The sequence below is a fragment of the Mytilus californianus genome, unplaced genomic scaffold (genome assembly GCF_021869535.1).
Source record: "Mytilus californianus isolate M0D057914Y unplaced genomic scaffold, xbMytCali1.0.p SCAF_6, whole genome shotgun sequence".
NCBI lineage: Eukaryota > Metazoa > Mollusca > Bivalvia > Mytilida > Mytilidae > Mytilus > Mytilus californianus.
Genome location: NW_026262712.1, coordinates 67,625,438 through 67,646,523, shown reverse-complemented (window position 1 = coordinate 67,646,523; position 21,086 = coordinate 67,625,438). Strand labels below are relative to the sequence as shown.

At 32.2% G+C, this 21,086-nt stretch overlaps 1 protein-coding gene across 1 annotated transcript in view; it reads left to right on the top strand.

Moving 5' to 3' along the window:
- The first annotated feature begins 5,571 nt into the window (after positions 1-5,571).
- Positions 5,572-21,086, top strand: part of LOC127706579 (uncharacterized) — a 28,201-nt gene continuing 12,686 nt past the window's right edge. Inside the window, exons 1-2 of the mRNA XM_052211236.1 lie at positions 5,572-5,894; positions 15,630-15,831. Coding sequence (XP_052067196.1) covers positions 15,720-15,831 — 112 coding nt within the window. The 5' untranslated portion in view covers positions 5,572-5,894; positions 15,630-15,719. The remainder of the gene's footprint in view (positions 5,895-15,629; positions 15,832-21,086) is intronic.

Sequence of the window (21,086 nt, the reverse complement as noted above, 5' to 3'; positions counted from 1 at the left end):
CTTCAACTACCAATTTTGTAAAAATCTTGAACTTTATCCAAATTATGTATTATTTTCAAGGCAGCTAAATTCAAGTGCAACATATACATTGAGCTGCAAAAATTTCTTATCATCTACATCCGATTTCACCTGGATAGATGCACGCTTGATAAAGCTAGTTAGTCTAGCGAAATATTGCGTTTATTTTCATCATTTTGTAAATATTTTAAACATTCTTATATCTACATACTAAATAGTGTGTTAAAATTTCATTGTTAGGCAATCTATATATATATATATATATATATATATATATATATATATATATATATATAAACAAGTCTCAATTGAAAACAACGTTCAAACCTATGATTGCGTTGGATAAAAACCGCAATTTTTATACGTGTGCATGCAAAACAAATTACTTGATAGAGGGGTCTTAATATAGCACAAACAATATTTTCCAAAAGACCAAAAAAGTGAAAAAGTATATTTTAACAAATCGGATTTGACTAACAGGTCGAACAACAGATGTTCTTAAACCCTGCATGCTGACTGCCATGTATATATATATATATATATACCCTTGCTATTTATATTGGCCTTCTTCATTTGCTTGGATGCCATGTGTAGGTCTTTCAACCATGTAATATCTTAATTGTTTATTTATCATTTCTTTAGTTTTTAGTTTGTTTTGTTAAGAAAACGTATTCTAGCCAAAATTAAATTTGCATATACGGTACAAGTACATGTACTGACCTTCTGTGTCCTAGTTTAGACTAGTAAAATGGGGTAGGTAATGGGACACATTAAATACCTGATAATATCTATAACAATTATATAATAAGAACTACGTTTTGTTGCTATAATTTGTCATATTTTTGAGTCTATATTATTTGATGTTTTTATGATAATTGAGCTACGTCGGATAGAAATCGACCGTATGCAAATGAAAATCAATAAATCTGTATACGTACTTCGAGTTGAAACAAGTTGCTTTCTTTAAAAAAAAGAAAAGCAATACGTGAACCTAAGACCGCTGACTGGTCACCAAAAGATTGTTGCTGAATTTTTGTTTGCATTTGAATCGAAATAATTGACTGTGAATAGAAGATGATTATGATGAAGTTAAACTACCTTTATTAAAATATGTAATAGTGTGTACATTCTTGCACAAGTCAGTTGAAAGCAATGTTGGATAGTTGTGAATAGAAAAGTGTTTATACAGCTACTATTTGAATATACATTTTAAGCTCGACTATTTCATTTATACTTGGGATTGTACATCATTTTTTCATAATCCTATTGTAAATCCCAGTTTCTACAAACCGGATGCATAATGCAAATTGCACACACCAATCGCAATATAAATTTAAGCACTCCGTTTGCTTTATAATCTGGATCCATTTATTTTATCTATCATATCTTTATATTTTGTTTCCTGCATGAATGCCTTCATATTCTCAACTCGTTATTAAAGTTGTCTGTACTCATGGTACATGTTGTATAGATAAATTTAAAGTCCATTGTCCATGTGAAGTGAAACCCTGTGGCATGCAACTTATAAGAAGGTTTCGTATATTTTTCTTGAGAGTAACACACCAGCTTCATTTGGACCTCTTATATAGAGACTTATTTTGGTCTCATAACAGTCTGATTAAAACTATTTTTCTATCTACATCTAGCGCTGAGAGGTTTGATTTTAATCAGACTGGTCTCATAAAACATCTCGAATTTTAAGGAATTCCTGAAATTACTTAAATCAATCCAAATATTCTACAGGGAAACTTGGTTTTGAACAATATCTTATTTTCAGAAGTTTTATGAATACCTGAACATAAAGAACCAATTTATATAAAAAGACATGTAGTTATAAAAAGATACCAGGATTCACATGTTGTACACCAGACGTGAGTTAAGTCTACAAAGAATCATCAGTGACGCTCGAATGAAAATAGTTAAAAAGGCCAAATAAATTACGAAGTTAAGTAATCTATTCTTTGGGTATAAAATATTTGGCATTTTGAAAATGTCAAAGTTTATAAAAGTACAGTGACTCAAAAAAGAAAACAAAACAGAAACAGCTAGAGGTCAGAATACCGTTAGCAATGATGACCGTGCTTGAAAGTCAAATATCAAGCTCGTACTGAATTTTGATAAGAAAAGCGAAAAATCGCATTCGCGAGTGAAATTGATATTTATGCATGAACGTGGTATTTTTGCGCAAGAAATAAATAGAAAGCATACGCACTGATACTCTGGATAAGAAGACGCATTTGCGTCATCACATATAGTAATCTAATAATTGAACTCGGATGTCAAACTACCTACCTCAAGTGTTTTTACTCCGGATTCATTGACATTTTATCCGGAATTGTTGTGAACGCAAACCGATAGTGTGCGTGCGAAAAGGGTGATGTATAATGTGAATGAATCAAGACGTGTAGGATAGGTGGTCAACACAATGAATACAATTTTCAAAACCGTAATATATATAGTACAAATGTTTAGATGTTATGAAGTTGAAATAATAAAAGAAAAAAAAAGAATTGAAATTTTATAATAAACATACATTCCTGTTAGTGAACTTTTCCCCCAAAATAGCTTGAATATAATATCAATAAACACAAATGTTAAGTATTTACGGATGGACATTTCATTTATCAAATGAATCTCTTTTTAAATTCTAGCATTCCACTATATGAATATTGTATACTTATTGACTGGGTATGAGTGGAATAGTAAGTTTATTGTCCCCAAGGTGCAACTCAGTATTGTCCGGAGGCGTAGCCGAGGGCAATAGTTGTATCCGAGGGGACAATAAACTTACTATTCCACGAATATCCAGTCAGTAAGTGTTTTATTATATCGAAAAAGACAACAGACAATAAATGGCGGTGATAAATAAACTATCGATATATAAAAGGCAGAAACCCAACCATAACGTTTACTTCATAAATATTCTGAAATGCTAAGGCTACGTCTTCCACTGACATCAACCCTGAATACAATAGGTAAAACGCGACGTCGTTACTTCCGCGGTATTTTCAAAATCCTCAAATCCCGTAGCTGCATTTGAAATTCCGCGAAATACAATGACGCTTGCGGTCAAATAGTTTCATCGAGGTCCAATAGTTGGAAACTATTGATCGGCCGGTCAAATAGTTCAACGCTTGCAATTTGAAAAAAATAGTCAAAATATTGTGTACTTATTTTATATAGGAAATGATAGCTGAGGTATAATAAATTGCTATACAAAATATAAGCAGAGACTTATAAATCCATACTAAACAGTATAAAATAATTTACATTATGATAGTAATTAATTTTGTTATGTTTATTGTAAAATATTAATAACGTTTTTGTATGTATGAGATGCAAGGATTTAAAATCCTTGTGAATTGAAACCACGCGAGTATTTTTTTTCATTCACGACCGTTTAAAATTTAGATATTTAGCTAAGGCTTTGGGTACGCACCCCTGCTCATTGGTGCTCACAAGTTATATATAATTTTCATAAATGTAATGACTTATCAAACCTGTGAGACGTAATGCACGTATACATTACAATATTAATTTTATTCTATAATTATAAGGGATAAATTCAGTCGCAGTTTTACCTTAACAATGAATATTCTCTTAGTCTGGTAGTATCTATTAATGAAATTAGATCTTTTTTTTTATAGAAAAATCCTTTTGTTTGATTATCTTTCTGCTTACCGACCACTGTTTTTCCAACCTTAGATAAATATTTTTAACAGAAATATCGTTTTCTTAATTTTCTTCATGCTTTCCGACATTTTCTCATGCTATGATTGAAATACTAAATATCAAATGATAAACGTTCAGAAATAATCAATTTATTCTGGGTCATTGTATATCGATAAACTATTCCCAGGTTTATTTAATACTTCACACATAACGCGTAGAGGGACCGTCTCAAAGCATGCATTATATAATTGCGTTATCATTATACTTCAGATATTCAATAAACATTCACATTATTAAAACATATATGTTTTGTCAAAAGGCAAATAGGTTCTAACATATATTGAATTTTAGAATGCAACCTAGTCTTTATTGTTTTACTTTCAAATCTACAAATGAACTTTGCCGGATTGTTGAAATATACGATGTCACGTGGTAGCATATCCATAGAGGGACCGTATCAAAGACATAAATAACTACCTGTATAAATAATGGAAAATTTTCGAAACATTCCGAGAATCGTGATTCCGAGGATATCGAGTGGCCCATGGACACTTCCAAAACTCGCCAATATATAAATGTGAACCCCTCAGGGGGTTCACGCAAAAAATCTCTATTCTTTAAAAATTGAGTTGATATATGAACCCTACAAAACAGACCAAAATTAGCCTTTTCAGTTTTCTCAAAAAGAATTTTTTCATTCTTTCGTTTCATCAAAAATCAAACTGCTATTTTTGGAATGACAAAAAAAATGAATCACACAGGACAATTTTTGAAAACTGCAAATTAAGATTTTACAACAGACTTTGCCTTTTATTTCAAAACCGCCATTGTTTGGTCTATTTGCATCTCAACATAAGAGAGAGTAATGCAAAATTATATTTGATTAAAATTATACACAGTGAGGGGGATGACACGTTTTTTGGGATTTGGGATATAGGATGTAAGAAAGAAGTGCGGATGTCGGATACTTTGGGTAAAAAGGGGGATATAGGTGGGTAAAAAGGTGGGATTTAGGAAAAAGAAGGGGGAAATAGGGAAGTGTGAAACAATTACAAAAAAGCGAGATTTTGGGAAATGATCACCCCGTGTCGCCCACCTCACATGTATTTTAGAAAGTGGTTTCATCATATGTGTATATATGGTTACATGTATGAAGCCTTAACTAAAAAGTTCAGCATTTGATTTTTCAATATTTAGATATGACAGATATCTAGATTGGTAGTATAATTCTAAATTGACTAAATATTTTTATTCTACCTATTACAGGTCAGTCCCACTATTTTTTTATAGTGAAAAATAAACATCAGCCCAGTTTTATCGAGTGACAAATTTTGTTATAAACAAATCCTTTATACGCTCGTTTGAACAGCTTTTTCATAATGTTACCGTTAAAGTTAGGATAAAACTATATGTCGTACAAGCTATAAAACACAAAAAGCATGGTCGTTATATTCTAGTTTATAGTTAAACGGTTTGTTGTAAATACATGTTCAAATGTCAAGAAATTATAAAAAGAAAAGCGAAAGTACATTGTGTAAAATTTGGTATTATTCCTTTTTTACGAGCAACATTTGAACTATTTGTATACAAATAAATAAGTTGTGAATCAATATAAGAAAATGAGTAATGATGGGATTTGAATCAAACGGTTATATATCAGATTTAACAACGTCACATGTTTTCTTTTTAAAAGCGAAAAATTCTCAAGTGAGACATATCAAATTCGAACAGATTTGAATAAATAAATTGTAAATTAATTCGTGGGGTACAATCAGACTTGCATAATTCTCTGTATTTGATTCGACGATGCGACTGAAGAATTGTGGGATGGCATTTCATGAAAAATTAGTTTATTGAAGTTTCGTTTTATTTATTGTCAATTCAAGGTGTGGATAAGACCCAATATAGATGGAATAATACGCATTGTGCATATTTAAATAGTATTACCACAAATTAAAATATTGTCTGTTTATTAGAATTCGTTTTTTTAATTACATATTTAGATAGCTACAACTTTTCTGTATATCGTTCAAGGCTTATATTGGACAATAATGTTATAAAAAAAACACGAGAAAGAAGAGCAAAAAAAGTTCATTTGAGAGGAAATAAAACATTATATACAGTGGAACTAATTTTACAGATATAGTAACAGAGAAAAGAAACTCACATTTTGATTGGGAAGAATTTTTTTTCTATTCAAGCAGGTAAGTTTATATCATTTTGCTCTTTTTAAAAGCAGACACAGACAAGACTGGAAAACTTGAACAAATGCGCTTATATGATCATTTTACGTTAAATTTCAAAACGTCCCATCTAAACTATGCTCCCACTTATATAAATCTGTGCAGATGGCTCACATACTATCTATTGATAGCGGTCACATGCATTTCAGTATAATATGTCTTCTATTTAGCTGGAAATTACTTACATGATATAACATAAAAGGATTTTTTACATAGAAAACGTTGATTGTGTAAAACTAGTCAATGCTTTAAGGGACTTATTATGTACGTGTTTGTAAAAATAATTAGTGAGTTGCTCAGGGGACATGCATTGGAAAATCACTTGTACATTAATTACATTTATATATCCATACAGACGTGTACTGATTATTTAAGACAATTTATGATTATTTTCGTAAAAACAATAATCTGTATTATAGGTAAGACATCTTTTACAAATTATTCGCTCAAAGACAATATTGTCAGAATCAATTGATGTTTACAATTATTATTTTTCAGTATAATTTCTCGTTTATTTGTTAACCACTTTGAAAGATTATTTACATTTCATTTGCCTCTTTACTTATTTATGTATTAAGTGGAAAACAAATAAAGAAGATTATCATATGAAAAAGAAATATATATACTAAGTATATATATATATTTATGTTTTAAGTTGGTTATATGGGAGTAATTTATGGTTGCTTCTGTGATTTTTTAATGTGCAGCAGCTTAAGGTAGATAGGGTGTCTTCCTCCATCTTGGATTTTGTAATACCTGAAAACAATCGGTCTAGATCTTTAATAGAATGTGCAAATTTTTAGAGTAGTGGGTAATTCATGTGTAAGAATTTTCATTTCAATATAGAAAATGACATGTTTTATCATATTTATGGTTGTATTTTACAAAAAACAGAAAACTTTTGTTTGATTCAATTTTGTCCAACTTTGCCACATAAGGGGAGGCAACTCAAATGTAAGGGCAGATAATTCAGATAAAGGTACTTTTACAACAGAATGTGTTAGGAATTTACCTATTTTATTATGTAGCAAGAAAACGAGTCCGGTGATCCCGTTTTTTCTTTTTCTTATCTGAAAGCATAATATTAAAGCTATCTTCTCATATTTTATCTCAAAATTCTATGGTGTAGTTTTCGTTTTATGGCAGAAAATCGGGTTTTCCATGCATAATCTATACAAAATCTGTTAATTTTGAACAACCTGTAGCGTGAAAATAAGCCCCGTGACCCATTCTTTTTATCATTTTTTTTCAAAAAGCTTGATATAAACTACATTTTGGCAAATTATCAAAAAATTCTATGGATTATAATTTAGACACCCCATCTACCTTAAAGCGTGCCAATATTGTTTGCACTGGACGTCCCTTCACGACGAAAAAATATTTTTTGAAGACTCTGTTTTTATGCGGCATTTCGCTAAGCTTTTCATATGTCGAAGAGAGATAAACCGACAAAACTATGACAAAAAAGACGATCGACGAAAAGATAAACAAAAGTCTACAACACACTACTAATGATGCTCCTGAAGATTAAGCAGACCCTGCTCCAAATGTAGCACCCGTTGTGATGCTCTTGGTAACTACACAATCGATGATATCGGTGATGTCATTATCGAGGAAAAGAGTACCAAATTTTGGCTACATAAATTGGTACATATCCGTGGTCATTTATGACAAAGATACTCCATAACGATCAACCAAACCATGATGGTGTAAGTCAAAAAGGGGCGGAAGATAACAAGGGGACATTAAAAAACTTTTTCTAAGGAATGACTTTAATTTTACCACCAGAAACTCTTGGTTCAATAGCTTCTTAGTCATCAGCAAATCTGTAAGTCATGGTAGGAAACGAACATGTTCAATATATAGATAATTACTTATTCTGAAAATAAACATAGATAGGCTGATGGCTGCTTGACGTCCAGTGGCAAACTGAATGCATATTCAGGATGGGAACACGTTAATGTAATATGAATGTTAACCCTGCTTTGTTTCAGCCATATCGTTGTCAGTTTTTTTCCCGACTTATGAGTTTGAAAGTCCCTTTGGTATCTTTCGCTTCTCTTTTAGCCCTGCTTTGTTATAGACTGACACGTCGGATATTTAACAGCAAGACATGTTACCTTACCCAGAAACATTATCCTGACTCTGAGCCGACCAAGCTTTGCTCTTACTCCCCGTTTGGTTTGACCCGGTAGGGCGTTCGAATCCTGACCTCCCGCTTTCCGGTGCGAGCACGCTACCACGAGACCACCGAAGCGGTTTCTAAGAATTTGAAACTCGTACGCATAAACATACATAAGATAAGATATTAAACAATCTTTAAAATATTTCTCTATTAAAATCATAGTTTGTTATAATACCCGTCCACTTATCTTATGAGGTATGCGTACTTAGATTGTGTAAGCTACTCATGGAGATTCATCATATTTTTGTTCAAAAATATAAATGAAAATAATTAGAAATAAAATCAAATCAATCGAATGTGTTATCCCACAGAAAATGGAAAAGTAAGCTGCCTCACAATCAAACAATATGAATTATGTAACTTATTCACAACAACTTTAAGTTAACAATGGTTTTCTAACCACATTACGTATGATCTCCAAAAATGGGAGGTGTACAGGTGTAGTAATGTTGTCTCACGTTTCAATTTGTCTCATTTCCCCAACTGTAACACGCATAGCGTTATAAAAATAAGAATATATTGTATGATTGACAATGAGATAAATTTCCATCAGAGACCAAATGACGTATATATAGAAACTAGCAACTATAGGTCACCGCACGACCTTCAACAATGATCAAAACCCATTCACTGCTATAATGGTTATGGCACGCATGTATAATTATTGCCTATTTTGTTGGTTTTTTTTAAAAAAATTTTGTACATGTACACCTATGGATGCGTATAATAATAAATCTGTTTGATAGATTACTCAACCATACTGTACATTCTATCAACTAGAATATAGCTCACTATTTTGGTTTTCATGGAATTCGTGTATGTTTAAAGTAAGGAGATGAGGTATGCTTGCCAATGAGACAACTATCCACCAAAGTCCAAAAAGACGAGGATGCCCAGGCCGTAATGAAAAAAATAATAGCAGATTTTTGTTCAGTGTAGAAACTAATACAGATACATGTATTTATATTCTAATACAAATATAGCCACATAAAACATCCATTGTAGGGAGAAACTTATAAGCTTTCTTGTTTTATCATTCATTTACTAATTCAGTTCTGCCGAAATGCGAAATAAGCATGAAAGACTGAATCTTGGATTGCTAAATGAAATCACTTTCCATTTTGGAAACTTTTAATTTAATCTTTTTGAATGGTTAAGTTTGGCAGGTCCGAGCGGATACTCACTGTCTTGAAGTGCTGCGATGTTTGGAATAAATTGTTGTTTTTTTGGTCTTTGGAAATAAAACTCTCTTATTCCTGAATCTTAACACGATAACCATAAAGATCTACTAGTTTATCATCATTAGTCCTCAAATAGTTTATGTTGAAAAGAAAATGGGCACTGGAAGTTGGATAATTTTCTTGTTCCTATAAATGTCTATTAATTTAATACTTCGTAAAATTCAGAACAAACGTATTTAAATAAGTTCGAGAACTGCATGGTTAAGGAGAAACATGCTTTATTTTCACCTCCAATTTTAACTGTAATGTTAAGGATATTTTGAGCTCCACGAAACTTTTATTTTGTTCTTGTCATGCACATCTAAGCTCCTAACAATAATTACTATTTGGTGTTTCGCGGACATGTTGATTATATTAATCTATTAACGACATCTATGTCAATGTAATCTACTTTACATGTTAAACACATATAATAATTATACTCGATCAGCTTTAAGTAAAGTGATGAAGTTATTTTCTACAATACGTTTAAAAATATCGTTGAAGTGTTTATTACCTGATGTCAGGTTAGCACGAGAAGAGCTTACCAACTATAGCTGTAATACAAAGATTGAACCAGTTGTGGTTGTTCGTAATGGAATGGTCGATAAGGCCAGATTTCTTAGGTTTGCGTCCGCTTGTTAGTACGCTTTTTGGCGGGGTGTAGTAACATTATTAACCATGACAAAGGATATATTTCACAAAATAATGATGATGTAAGCGATATTTAACTTTTGTCATAAAATTATTCATTTCCGAAATCATAAATTGGTGTAAAATAAACCAATTCTATAATATTATGCAGTTTTCTAAATATAAGACTATTTAATTAAGAAGATCGATTTCGAAAAATGGCGTGTAAAGTTGTTTTTAGATCTATTTATTTTTGAGTATGTTTTTTTATCCAGGCTGCCTGGTAAGTTTTAAAATTCAACTTGACGCAAATCATTACTAAAAAATACCCTAACACGAACATATCTTTATGCTCCGTCCATGTATAATACAATCTAATAATGTCGATTTCTGGATAATTATCTGGCATTGGTATTTTTAAACGTGGAGTAGTAATAGTTAAAAATAGATATCATAACTTCTGGCTGGATCTTTTTTTTTTTTACTTTAACATGCATTTTCTGGTTATTAATATATATGGTGAATGAATGTACACATGTAACAAAAGACCCGCAAGCTACAATAGATTTTTTTGTCAGTCGCAAATCATTCCCGGTTTATCACACTATGACATTGATTTGCGCAAGCAACCCAATTGTATAAGACAAATGAGATGTGTGACTCAACAACAAGACAGTCAAACCCAGCTATATTGATGTGTTGAAAAACGTTGCAATTCTTTTATTGATTTTTATTATAAACATTTTTTTATTAATAATGTTAATTTTGATTGAGAAGATTTTTCATATAGTCCTGCGTTGAAGGCATGTCCCTTTTAATGTCTTGCAGAATGTGACTATTACATATTCACGCAATACCGATACATATGATAAGATCAATAAGGTAAAAAAAACGGGGCGGGACACTTTGGGAAGCCGCAATAAATGTTCACCTCGTTGACTTCTGTATTGTGAGTTTATGGAAAGTTTTACAACACAAAGGCGCAAATCCTTTTTAAATTATTTCAAAAAACCTACGCGTAAATGTAAATAAGATGTATTTACGATACCCGTTGCCTTTCAGCGTTCGTTTCTTACACTAGGTCTTATTGCAAGTTTGTTCTGCTTTCTTTTTTATTCGTATATTTTTACCTTCAAGACATTAATTATACTTGTTAATATACCCTCATATTGCCTGAGTGATCAAGATCGATACTTTGGTGTTTTTAGTCTTTTTGCTAGTTGTTGTGGGTGAGTTTGTGCTTTTGTCGATTTGATTAGTCTAGCCTTTTTCAACTGATGTGTATAGTTTGTTCATGTGTTGTGCTGTTACACCACTTTCCAATGTTAGGGGAGGGTTTGACGCACGCAAAAATGTTAACCCCGCCACATTCTGTATGTGCCTGACCCAAGTCAGTAGCCTGTTTTAGTGGTTGTTTGTTTGTGCATATCATATTTGTTTTTTTTTTATTTTTGAATAAACCAGGCAGGTCGTTAGTTTTCTCGTTTGAATGTTTTATATTTGTCACGTCGGTAACTTTTTAAAGTTATAATTGCTATGCGATGTGGGTTTTGCGCACTGTTGAAGGTCGAACGGTGAGTGACCTAGTTGAAAACTTTAACGTCAGTTAGTCTTTGGTAGATATTTGTATCTTTAATTGTCAATATATGTATACCACTGTTTGTTTACATGTATATCCCTTGTACTTACTTCTCCTTTTTCTATTGATATTGGACATGTATTATATATTGTGAATGATTTATATTTTATGCATATTGTGCTTGTTTGTCAGGTGGGAAAATTATGTATTCAAATACACAACAGCCGTGTTACAAAATCTTACAACACTGAAACATCTGACAAACAATCGATTCGGCGATGTATATCAATATGATTTTGTTAGTACTGAAGAGATACAAACAAATACTTTTGTTTTTCTTTAATTTTGAGTTAGAATTCGCATCTAGATCAATGGTAAGTTTCTTTTTTAGTTAACATACTTATTGAGGGTCTGGATGGGAATTCCTTCATTTCTTTAGACCATTTATTTCTATTTCTAAACTATATCCCCACTATTCCCTATTCTTTATAATTTACCATCCCATTATTCTCTATTCTTTTTCGTCTTCTTTTCTCTATTCTTTGTTATTTTCGCCCTTTATTCTCTACTCTGAAAAAAAAAAAACCATCTAAACCCTGCATTATAATTATTACCAAAATAAAAACAAACCTTTTGCAGATAATTGTGCACTGTTGTTGTATTGTTGATTCTTTAGTTCTCTAGTTATGTTTTATTGACTCTTCATTTCACAGTTTTGTTTTGTTTAATTATTTTTTTTGCTTGTTTATCATGTGTAAATGTGAAGGTTGAAGGGTTGTGTGATTTCGCAATCGTCAGGTTAAGGCGAAGTTTAAATTTTAAGGGCATTTTTCTTTATCTTTAAAAATAACGCTTATTCTGTAAAATTCTCATGAAAATGATTTTACTGTTATTTTTTTTCTGATGATTTCTTTATTATGTACGTTTTTCATTTCTACAATCAGTATGGTTTTACCTAATTCTTTAATTTTCGACTGTTGTTCTTTAATTATTGTGCACCCAATTATTCTCTATTCTTTATATTTTTTGCTAATTTTTCTCTATTCGTTATTATTTTTAGCCATTTTCTCTATTCTATAAGCCCCATCCAGACCCTCGTCCACTACCCAAGCGGCTGTGATGCGGGCCCCGATTACTCGCATTTTATTTTGCAGTTGTCCGTTTTAATGTTTATATTATGTCATTCCATAACCATTTACTCTAAATGTGTTGCTAATTTTTCTCTATTCGTTATTATTTTTAGCCATTTTTCTCTATTCTATAAACCCCATCAAGACCCTCGTCCACGACCCAAGCGGCTGTGATGTGGGCCCCCGATTACTCGCATTTTATTTTGCAATTGTCCGTTTTATTGTTTATATTATGTCATTCCATAACCATTTATACTCTAAATGTGTTCGTGCAAAAAAATATTTTGTATTGTCTATAGACGACTTTCGAATTTGTGCACTTTCCCGTAATATATGATTTCCAATATCCAATGCTTATGTTATTAGAGGGTGTGGATGGGGTTTACAGAAAAGGGAATAATGGGCAGAGGTATAACAATTACTAATGCCATTGGTAAACTTTTTAACAATATTTTGAATACAAGACTTGACAAATTTTGTACCAAAATAATTTAATTCATAATTCTCAGATTGGCTTTACAAAAAATGCCAGAACTTCAGATCATATATTTATACTGAAAACACTAATAGACAAATACTGTCACAGTAAAGAGGGTAGATTATATACTTGTTTTTAGACTTTCATAAAGCATTCGACAGTGTAATTCATATAGGTCTAAAACTGAAGCTTATCAATATGAAAGTTGGTACTTTGTTTTATAATATTATATCAGATATGTATAAAAATAGTAAAGCATGTGTAAGAGTTGGAGCTTCCGGCTGTCACTGACCCATTTAGCATTAAATTAGGTGTAAGGCAAGGGGCTCACCTGAGTCCTTCTTTATTCAATTTTTTTATAACTGACTTTCCATCTTATCTTGACTCCTGTCTGGATGCAGTTTCCCTTCACTCAGAGAAATTGAATTGTTTGATGTATGCAGATGATATTGTAATTATGTCAACATCAGACACATGTCTCCAATGTAGACTAAATCAGCTAGAAAAATACTGTGCTGACTGTTGTCTGAAAGTTAATATTAGAAAAACTAAAGTTATTATTTTTAATAAGGCCGGAAGAAAAATTCGTGCTGATTTCCTGCTACAGAATAACTTGATTGATTGTGTCTCTCATTACAAATACTTAGGTGTTCACTTTACTGCATCTGGAAGTTTTCATCTAGCTAAAACTGAACTATATAATAAGGCTCTTAAGGCCTATTATAAACTAAGAAAGGATTTTATAAATTTGTCTCCTGGAATAAAATCCTGTGTTCATATTTTTGATCATATCCTTAAACCCAATCTGTTATATAATTCAGAGATATAGGGAGGTTATAATGTTTCTTGTAATAAATTACAATCCTCCTTATTTAATCTTGACCATATTTATAAAAATCTTCAGTGTGAGAAACTTCATCTCAAGTTCTCAAAATTTATACTTGGTGTACACAAAAGGAGTGTAATTTTGCTGTATTATCAGAACTGGGGCTTTTCCCCCTACAACATTATGATATTGTAAAGTCAATTGTTAAATACTGGTATAGATTTGAAAATCTTCAGACTGAATTCAGTCTGTTGAAAGACGCGTATAAATGCAGCCAAGAGCTTCACAAATCTAACATAACTTCTTGGTTCTCATTTGTTAAAAAAATATTAGAAGTTTTTAAAATTAAACAAGACGTAAAACATTTTGGACAATATGATTTTTTGAATATATCTAACAAATTAATTCACACTAAATATATAAACAATTGGTATGTTAGCCAAAAAAATGCTTCTGATGGAAAATTGTTCAATTATTTGAAATTTAAACAAAATTTTGGCTATAAAAAATAATCTCTCTTTGGTTAAGAACTTTGTTTTTAGAAGAGCTATTTGTAAATTACGTATATCTGCTAATAAGCTTCAAATTGAATTTGGCCGTTTTTCAAATATTCCTCGAAATGAAAGAATTTGCAAAAAATGCTCCTCTGGCTGTGTTGAAGATGAAATCCATTTTTTTAACTTCATGTGAAAAATTTAACTCTGATAGAGATGCTCTCTTTGGCTTTTTGTTTGCCATAAAATTCCAAACTTTTCTTTACTTGACAATCAGCAAAAATTCATATATTTATTAAGCTGTGAAGACAATCAGGTCCTTAATGCTGTTGGAAAATTTATTCTAGTCAATATGAGTTGTATTTATTTCTCATATAAATATATTATATACTATAAAACAAGGGCTTTTTTACAATCTAATTGTATTGTTATTGTGTATTTAAATTCTATGTATCTATGCTTATCAATGTTCTTTTTCCTCATACATGTATTCTCTATATGCCCCTTGTGGGCCCTTAATTGGTAATAAAATATATCTCATCTTATACAGAATAGAGAAAAATGAAAGAAAAAAAAGGATAGAGAATAATTGGCAAAAATATAAAGAAAAGAGAAAAATGGCCTAAAAAAATAAAGAATACAAAGTATGAGGATCCCCCATCCAGACCCTCTTATTACGTCACAGTAAGAACCGATTGTTCGTTGACGTTGTTTACGCCGATTGACCTCGGGTCAACCGGTGCAACTCATTCATAAAAAAAACTACTCCAGATTGGTGTACATGTCGACCTTTTTTTTATAAAGAAAAACATAGTCAACATTTATTTCTGTTTTTAAAACGTCAATTCTCAGGGTCATTATGACGTCACACGTCATTTCTAATGGTCGAACTTCCTGTGCAAACACGTAAATAATGCACTCAAATCAAACCATTGCAATGTACTTGCCGCAGACATCTTACTAATACCAAATATGTTATTCTAGCAACAATACCTATGAATTTAACCAACTGTACCGGAGGGCAATGTATACAGCCTCATCGGCCACACTGGCATACAGAGGAACACGAGTCTGCTGTCATTCTTTTTATAACCTGTTCATTAGCTGTTGGTGGTAAGCAATAATATGTTTGTCATGTTTTTTTCTTTCAGACTATGGAATTTCAACTTATAGTTAAATGCAAAAAGTTTAGCAGAATGGAATCTTAACATTTAAATATCTAAATGGAATAAAAGAGCACCATGGTGAATTTGACAACTGTCTCTCCTAATATAACGGAAGTCGCTAAGCATCACGTTGAGGAAAAACAATCGGCAATTTTATTTTTCATATTTTGTTGTTGTGGCGTTGGAGGTAAGACATATTCAGTGCTACCATGTCGGGCCTTCTTTTACTTTAGGGCTAGGGTTCATTTATGGTTAGGAGAGCGGATGTTTTAGGTTAGGGTAAGGTTTAAGGGTTCGGGCTAGTGTTAGGGTCAGGTTTAGGATTAAAAAATATTCTAAATTAGTTACGACCCAAAAGTAAAAGAAGGTCCCATGTCATCAAGACATCATGTATGACCGGTGAAAATAAATTAACCCTAATGATCATTGCAACAGACTTGAGTTGTACAGTTAGTTTACTGTACTAGATCTATATTTGCTGTAATAGACCTTATCGCTATTTGGAAATCTGCGCCGCTTGACCCGAGAATCTGCACCTCTTGAACTATTGAGTCATACAACAATCACTTTTCCATTGTGGCGTCAGATATTTTCTAGTATTGTGACGTTAAAATTTTACAGGAACCTTTGTGATGTCCAGTAATGGCGGACAAATAGCGATAAGGTGTATGCAGTAAGAGAGAGAGAGAGAGAGAGATGTTAAATTTTGTATTTGCAATTTTTATTGCTTTTCTATTCCACCGAGTTTGAAATGAAGCATATTCAATAGAATCAAACTTTCCCATAACGAACTTTCCAATATGACGCAATTTCCCAGGCATGTGCAGTGAATTTTAACACTGCTCTATGTATCTAGGATACGCTTCCTCGGCCCTTGTATATTGAAATGTCCTTTTTTAAAAAGAAAACTTTAAAACATTGCAAAGGGTTCTAATGATCAAGTAGAAAATGTCTCTCTGAAAGATATGGTCGAAACAATGAATTGTTTGTTCATTGTTATCGTGATAAAGCCAAGGTTGCAAATCCCTCGGACAAAGCCTTAAAAGGTTTTGGTCCTTTTGATTTTTGCTCTCCAAAATTTTGATATCAAGCGTAGATCTACACGTTGAGGTGTATTACAGAGAACAGAAATCATATAATTTGTGTAAAGCTCCGTGCCCCCCCCCCCCCCCCTAGATCGTCAATAAGGTAATATATGGATTTTACTGAATGGCCAATAAGTCGAAGCCGTAATCTAAATAAAACCTTATAGAATAATGACATTTTCATTTTTATACGGACTTTATCAGCTAGAATATCCCGAGCTGATAAAGTCAGTATCAAAAAATAAAATGCCATTATTCTTTTTATCGGCAATTTGTCTTAACTGTATGTTTTTTGGTTGAAAATATGAAATCATTTTTACGCGTACAAAACGTTGTGATATTTTTTTTTTTGGCAAATGAAAATAAAAGTGTTGCTTTGGTTTCTATTGACAATTTTCAATGATGGTTTTTCAAATTGTCTGATAATCTCTTAAAAGTGTTTCAATATTGCTCAATTATCATCTCTGTAGTTTCACATAGCTTATATCACAATATAGAATGTAAAACAAGAATTTACTGCCAGGTTAACAACAACATTCTCTGTAGAGCGAAACTTAAAAAAAATATAAATGAAAAGTTTTTCCTGCCTGTCGGGCCTTAATAATTTTCATATGCTAGGGGAAACAAACATTCATTTTTCCATGGTCTTATAAACAAATTAGTTTGTAGTATAATTAAGTTTGCAATTGTTTGACTGAGACACCATATCGAGGTCGACCAAACCGAATTTCGGTGTTGAATAGCCTATTGGGATTATTCGTCGTCGTACGTAAAGGTTATGTCCTTTTCGTTTATATTATACGGTCTTTGTAAATAGTTAAGTGTCTGTGGATAATGATGATAGATTTGTTTGGTTTTGATTCTAAATATAAAACATTTGGTGACATTTGTTTGATTTTTATTTGCACAAAATATCAAAACACCACAATACTAATCTTTTGGGTCAAATGAAAATTTGTAGGCTAATGTGTTTGTTTATCCGGCACTGTACCAATTATTGAATGTCTTCGGTCTGAGGTTGAACCATTGGCTAAACAATTTTCAATTTAAACATGTTTTATATTCCTTTTATTAGTTTTCTGATCGACATTAAAGAGAGCAGGATTAAGATCGACAACGCCATATGTTCAAGTGCCTGTCACAAGAACCTCGTCAGCAGTTGTCTATTGTCTTTATGGTTGATTTTACAGTCTTTGACTTTTTTACAACCTTTTGCGACTCGGAAGAATTAGAGCTTATTGCATAGACACCCGTGCCTATTGGTCAAGACTATTTGTTGACCTTCTAGCTTCAGTGGCGGATTCAGGGGGATCGGGGCGTAGAGGGCATACGCCCCCTTTATATCATTGTTATCATAAAATCGTTCAAATGTTTTTTTTCAAGATATTTCTTCACTTTTTTAGAATTACGTCCCCCTTTCAAAAATCCTGGCATCGACGATTCGCATTAAAAGAGACAATGTGGCTTTTTATATTAAATGCATTATGTTATCTCCCCTGGATAAAGAGGGGTTAAGAATTATTAATGGCATATGTTGCAGTCAAATACTCATACATATATATATCAGTCTTCACGATAAACTTTAAAGTTTTGAATCCACAGGCCCGAAGCTCAATTTCACGAAAAATTTTAGTTGGATTCTGTTGGCCTGTAGAGAAGATTTTCAAAGGCCCGAAAGCAATTTTACAATATAAAAAAAATAAGGAGATGCGGTATGATTGCCAATGAGACAACTATCCACCAAAGATCAAATGAAATGGATTTTAGCAATTATAGGCAACTGTGCGGCCTTCAACAATGAAAAAAACCTATACCGTATAGTCGGCTCTAAAAAGCCCCAACATCGGAAAAATATGACACAATTCAATTGAGAAAACTAACGGCCTAATTTATAACAATACAAATTACGAAAAACAAGTATGACAGACATGAACCAACGACAACCACTGAACTACAAGCCTGGGCTGGTCGGCCTGTGGTTAAACATGAAGACTGATATATATAGTGGTATGACCCCTCCATTTGCAGTCTTTGTATCTAACGATTTGCCTAAGCGATATATACTTTAAGTACCTCATATATGCGGTAACGCTTTCATGGCCATGATTGGTTATCCTTGGAAAGATATATCATCTTGAAAGTGCATTTTAGCATTACCGTATTTGTTTTATTTCATATTTTTAAACTGTACTTGTTTATAGTTGATATCGATTTCTAAATGGATTTTACCTTTTATACCTGATTGCAGGAAACAAATATGACTTTGCTACCCACCCTTTCAATATAACATTAGCGGTACCAATTTTGCTCTACCAGATGCGCTTGTCAACAATATATATTTATATAATAGTTATTGAAGAACTGGTCATTATCATGATATATGGACTGCTCACAGGACAATGGTATTGACTAAGACAGCGATAATGACTGAGCCGTAGGCGAGGTCATTATCGCTGTCGCAGTCACTGATACCACTGTCCTACGGGCAGTACATGTATCACGATAATTACCAGTTCTTCAAAAACTATTATGTTTATTTCATTGAGGAACCATGTTTTTAAAAATTCCCATAAATTCAAATTGTTCAAAGCAAACTCGAGTTATTGTACGATTTCTATAGGAAAGAGTGAAGACCAGTCATAGTGATAACTAGAAGTCACTGCCATTCATTTAAGTGCATTTTTTTCAGTATAAGAATACAAAATAAAGTTTTCTATAATTTTATAATTCTTGTTGCTGAGTAGTTTATCTCTATCAGCATCGGAAAGTACAGCAAAACGATCATTTGAGTTGTCTGTATCAGACGTGCCTTTCAGTTCAGCCATGTTCCAAACGTCTGAATCGCGATTGCGTTTTATTAAAGGGACATCACTTTAAACAGAGAAACCACGCCCCACTGGTCATTAACATAAGTCTTATAAAATAACCTTCTCATTATAAATTCTGATGTACGTATAGCACCTTTAACTAACAATTATAAGAAAGTTTAATTTAAGACCACTTAAATTCTAAATTCTTATTTGTAAATATATCCAGTTCTTACTTAACTTATTCTTACACTCAGTCAGCACATTATGAATATTATTTTTAAAATTTTATGATGACAATCCTATGAATTAGTTATAATGTTAATTATTTAGTAATTATTATTGCCTAAATTCAGTCATCTGTACATAATTAAATGTTTCCTTATGTTCTAAGGTGTATATAGTTGCTACAATTATACCCTATGGGTAGTGCTCCACAATTAATGGAGGATTATACAAGAAACTGAACTGAACTGAAAGTCCGTTAACGACCGGTTTTCTGGTCCGTTTTTTTCTGTTAAAGACCGATGGAATTTTTTTACTAAAGAATAAAGAATGTCATGTGGCCCCTTGTTATCCAATAAGAGAAGCTAATTCTTAACCGATATGTTTATTTCATATCGGTTAAGAATTATAGCTTCTCTTATTGGATAAAAAGGGGCCACATGACATTCTTTATTTTCAGTAATAAATTCCATCGGTCATTAACAGAGCAAAACGGACCAGAAAACCGGTCGTTAACGGACTTGTACATGTTAATGACCGGTGGGGCGTGGTTTCTCTGTTAATGACCGGTGGGGCGTGGTTTCTCTGTTTAGAGAGATGTCCCTTGAATAAAACTTTTTTCCTGTTTTCAGTTTTATATTTAAGTTGTTGAATTGTTTACCATATGTTTTTGGTGAATTATAAAATTATAGAGGCTTTATTTAGTATTCATATACTGAAAAAATGCACTTAAATGAATGGCAGTGACTTATTGGTCACATGTTACATTATTACATGTATACACCTTATCGCTATTTAGTCCAATCCGGAAAAAACAGTCATTTAGACAACTTCCTGTTTGGGTCAACAGGGTAAACAACAAAGGTCATCTGTAACGAGCTGAGGGAGGGAAAAATTTAGAAAGCGATCAATAGCAAACTTTGATAGATTATGATCCACTTTTTCGAAACTCAAATTATAGTCAAAAAAATATTTTGTTTGAAGTAATTACGATGTTTTAAACAGGTCTCATTAAAAAGTATCATGCATGGTGCATTGTTAAAACAGGGCCCCAGATAGCTTCAACTGGATGAAAAAGTTGTGTAATTTTAGAACTTATCCGGAATGGAATAAATATATATAGCGATTAGGTGTATTACTACAACTGTTCTTCACTATTTGCTATAGAAATCGTACAATAACTCGAGTTTTCTTTGAACATTATTAATTTATGAGAATTTGTAAAAACATGGTTCCTCAATGAAATAAACATAATAGTTATTGAAGAACTGGTCATTATTGTGATACATGGACTGCCCGTAGGTCAGTGGTATTGACTGCGACAG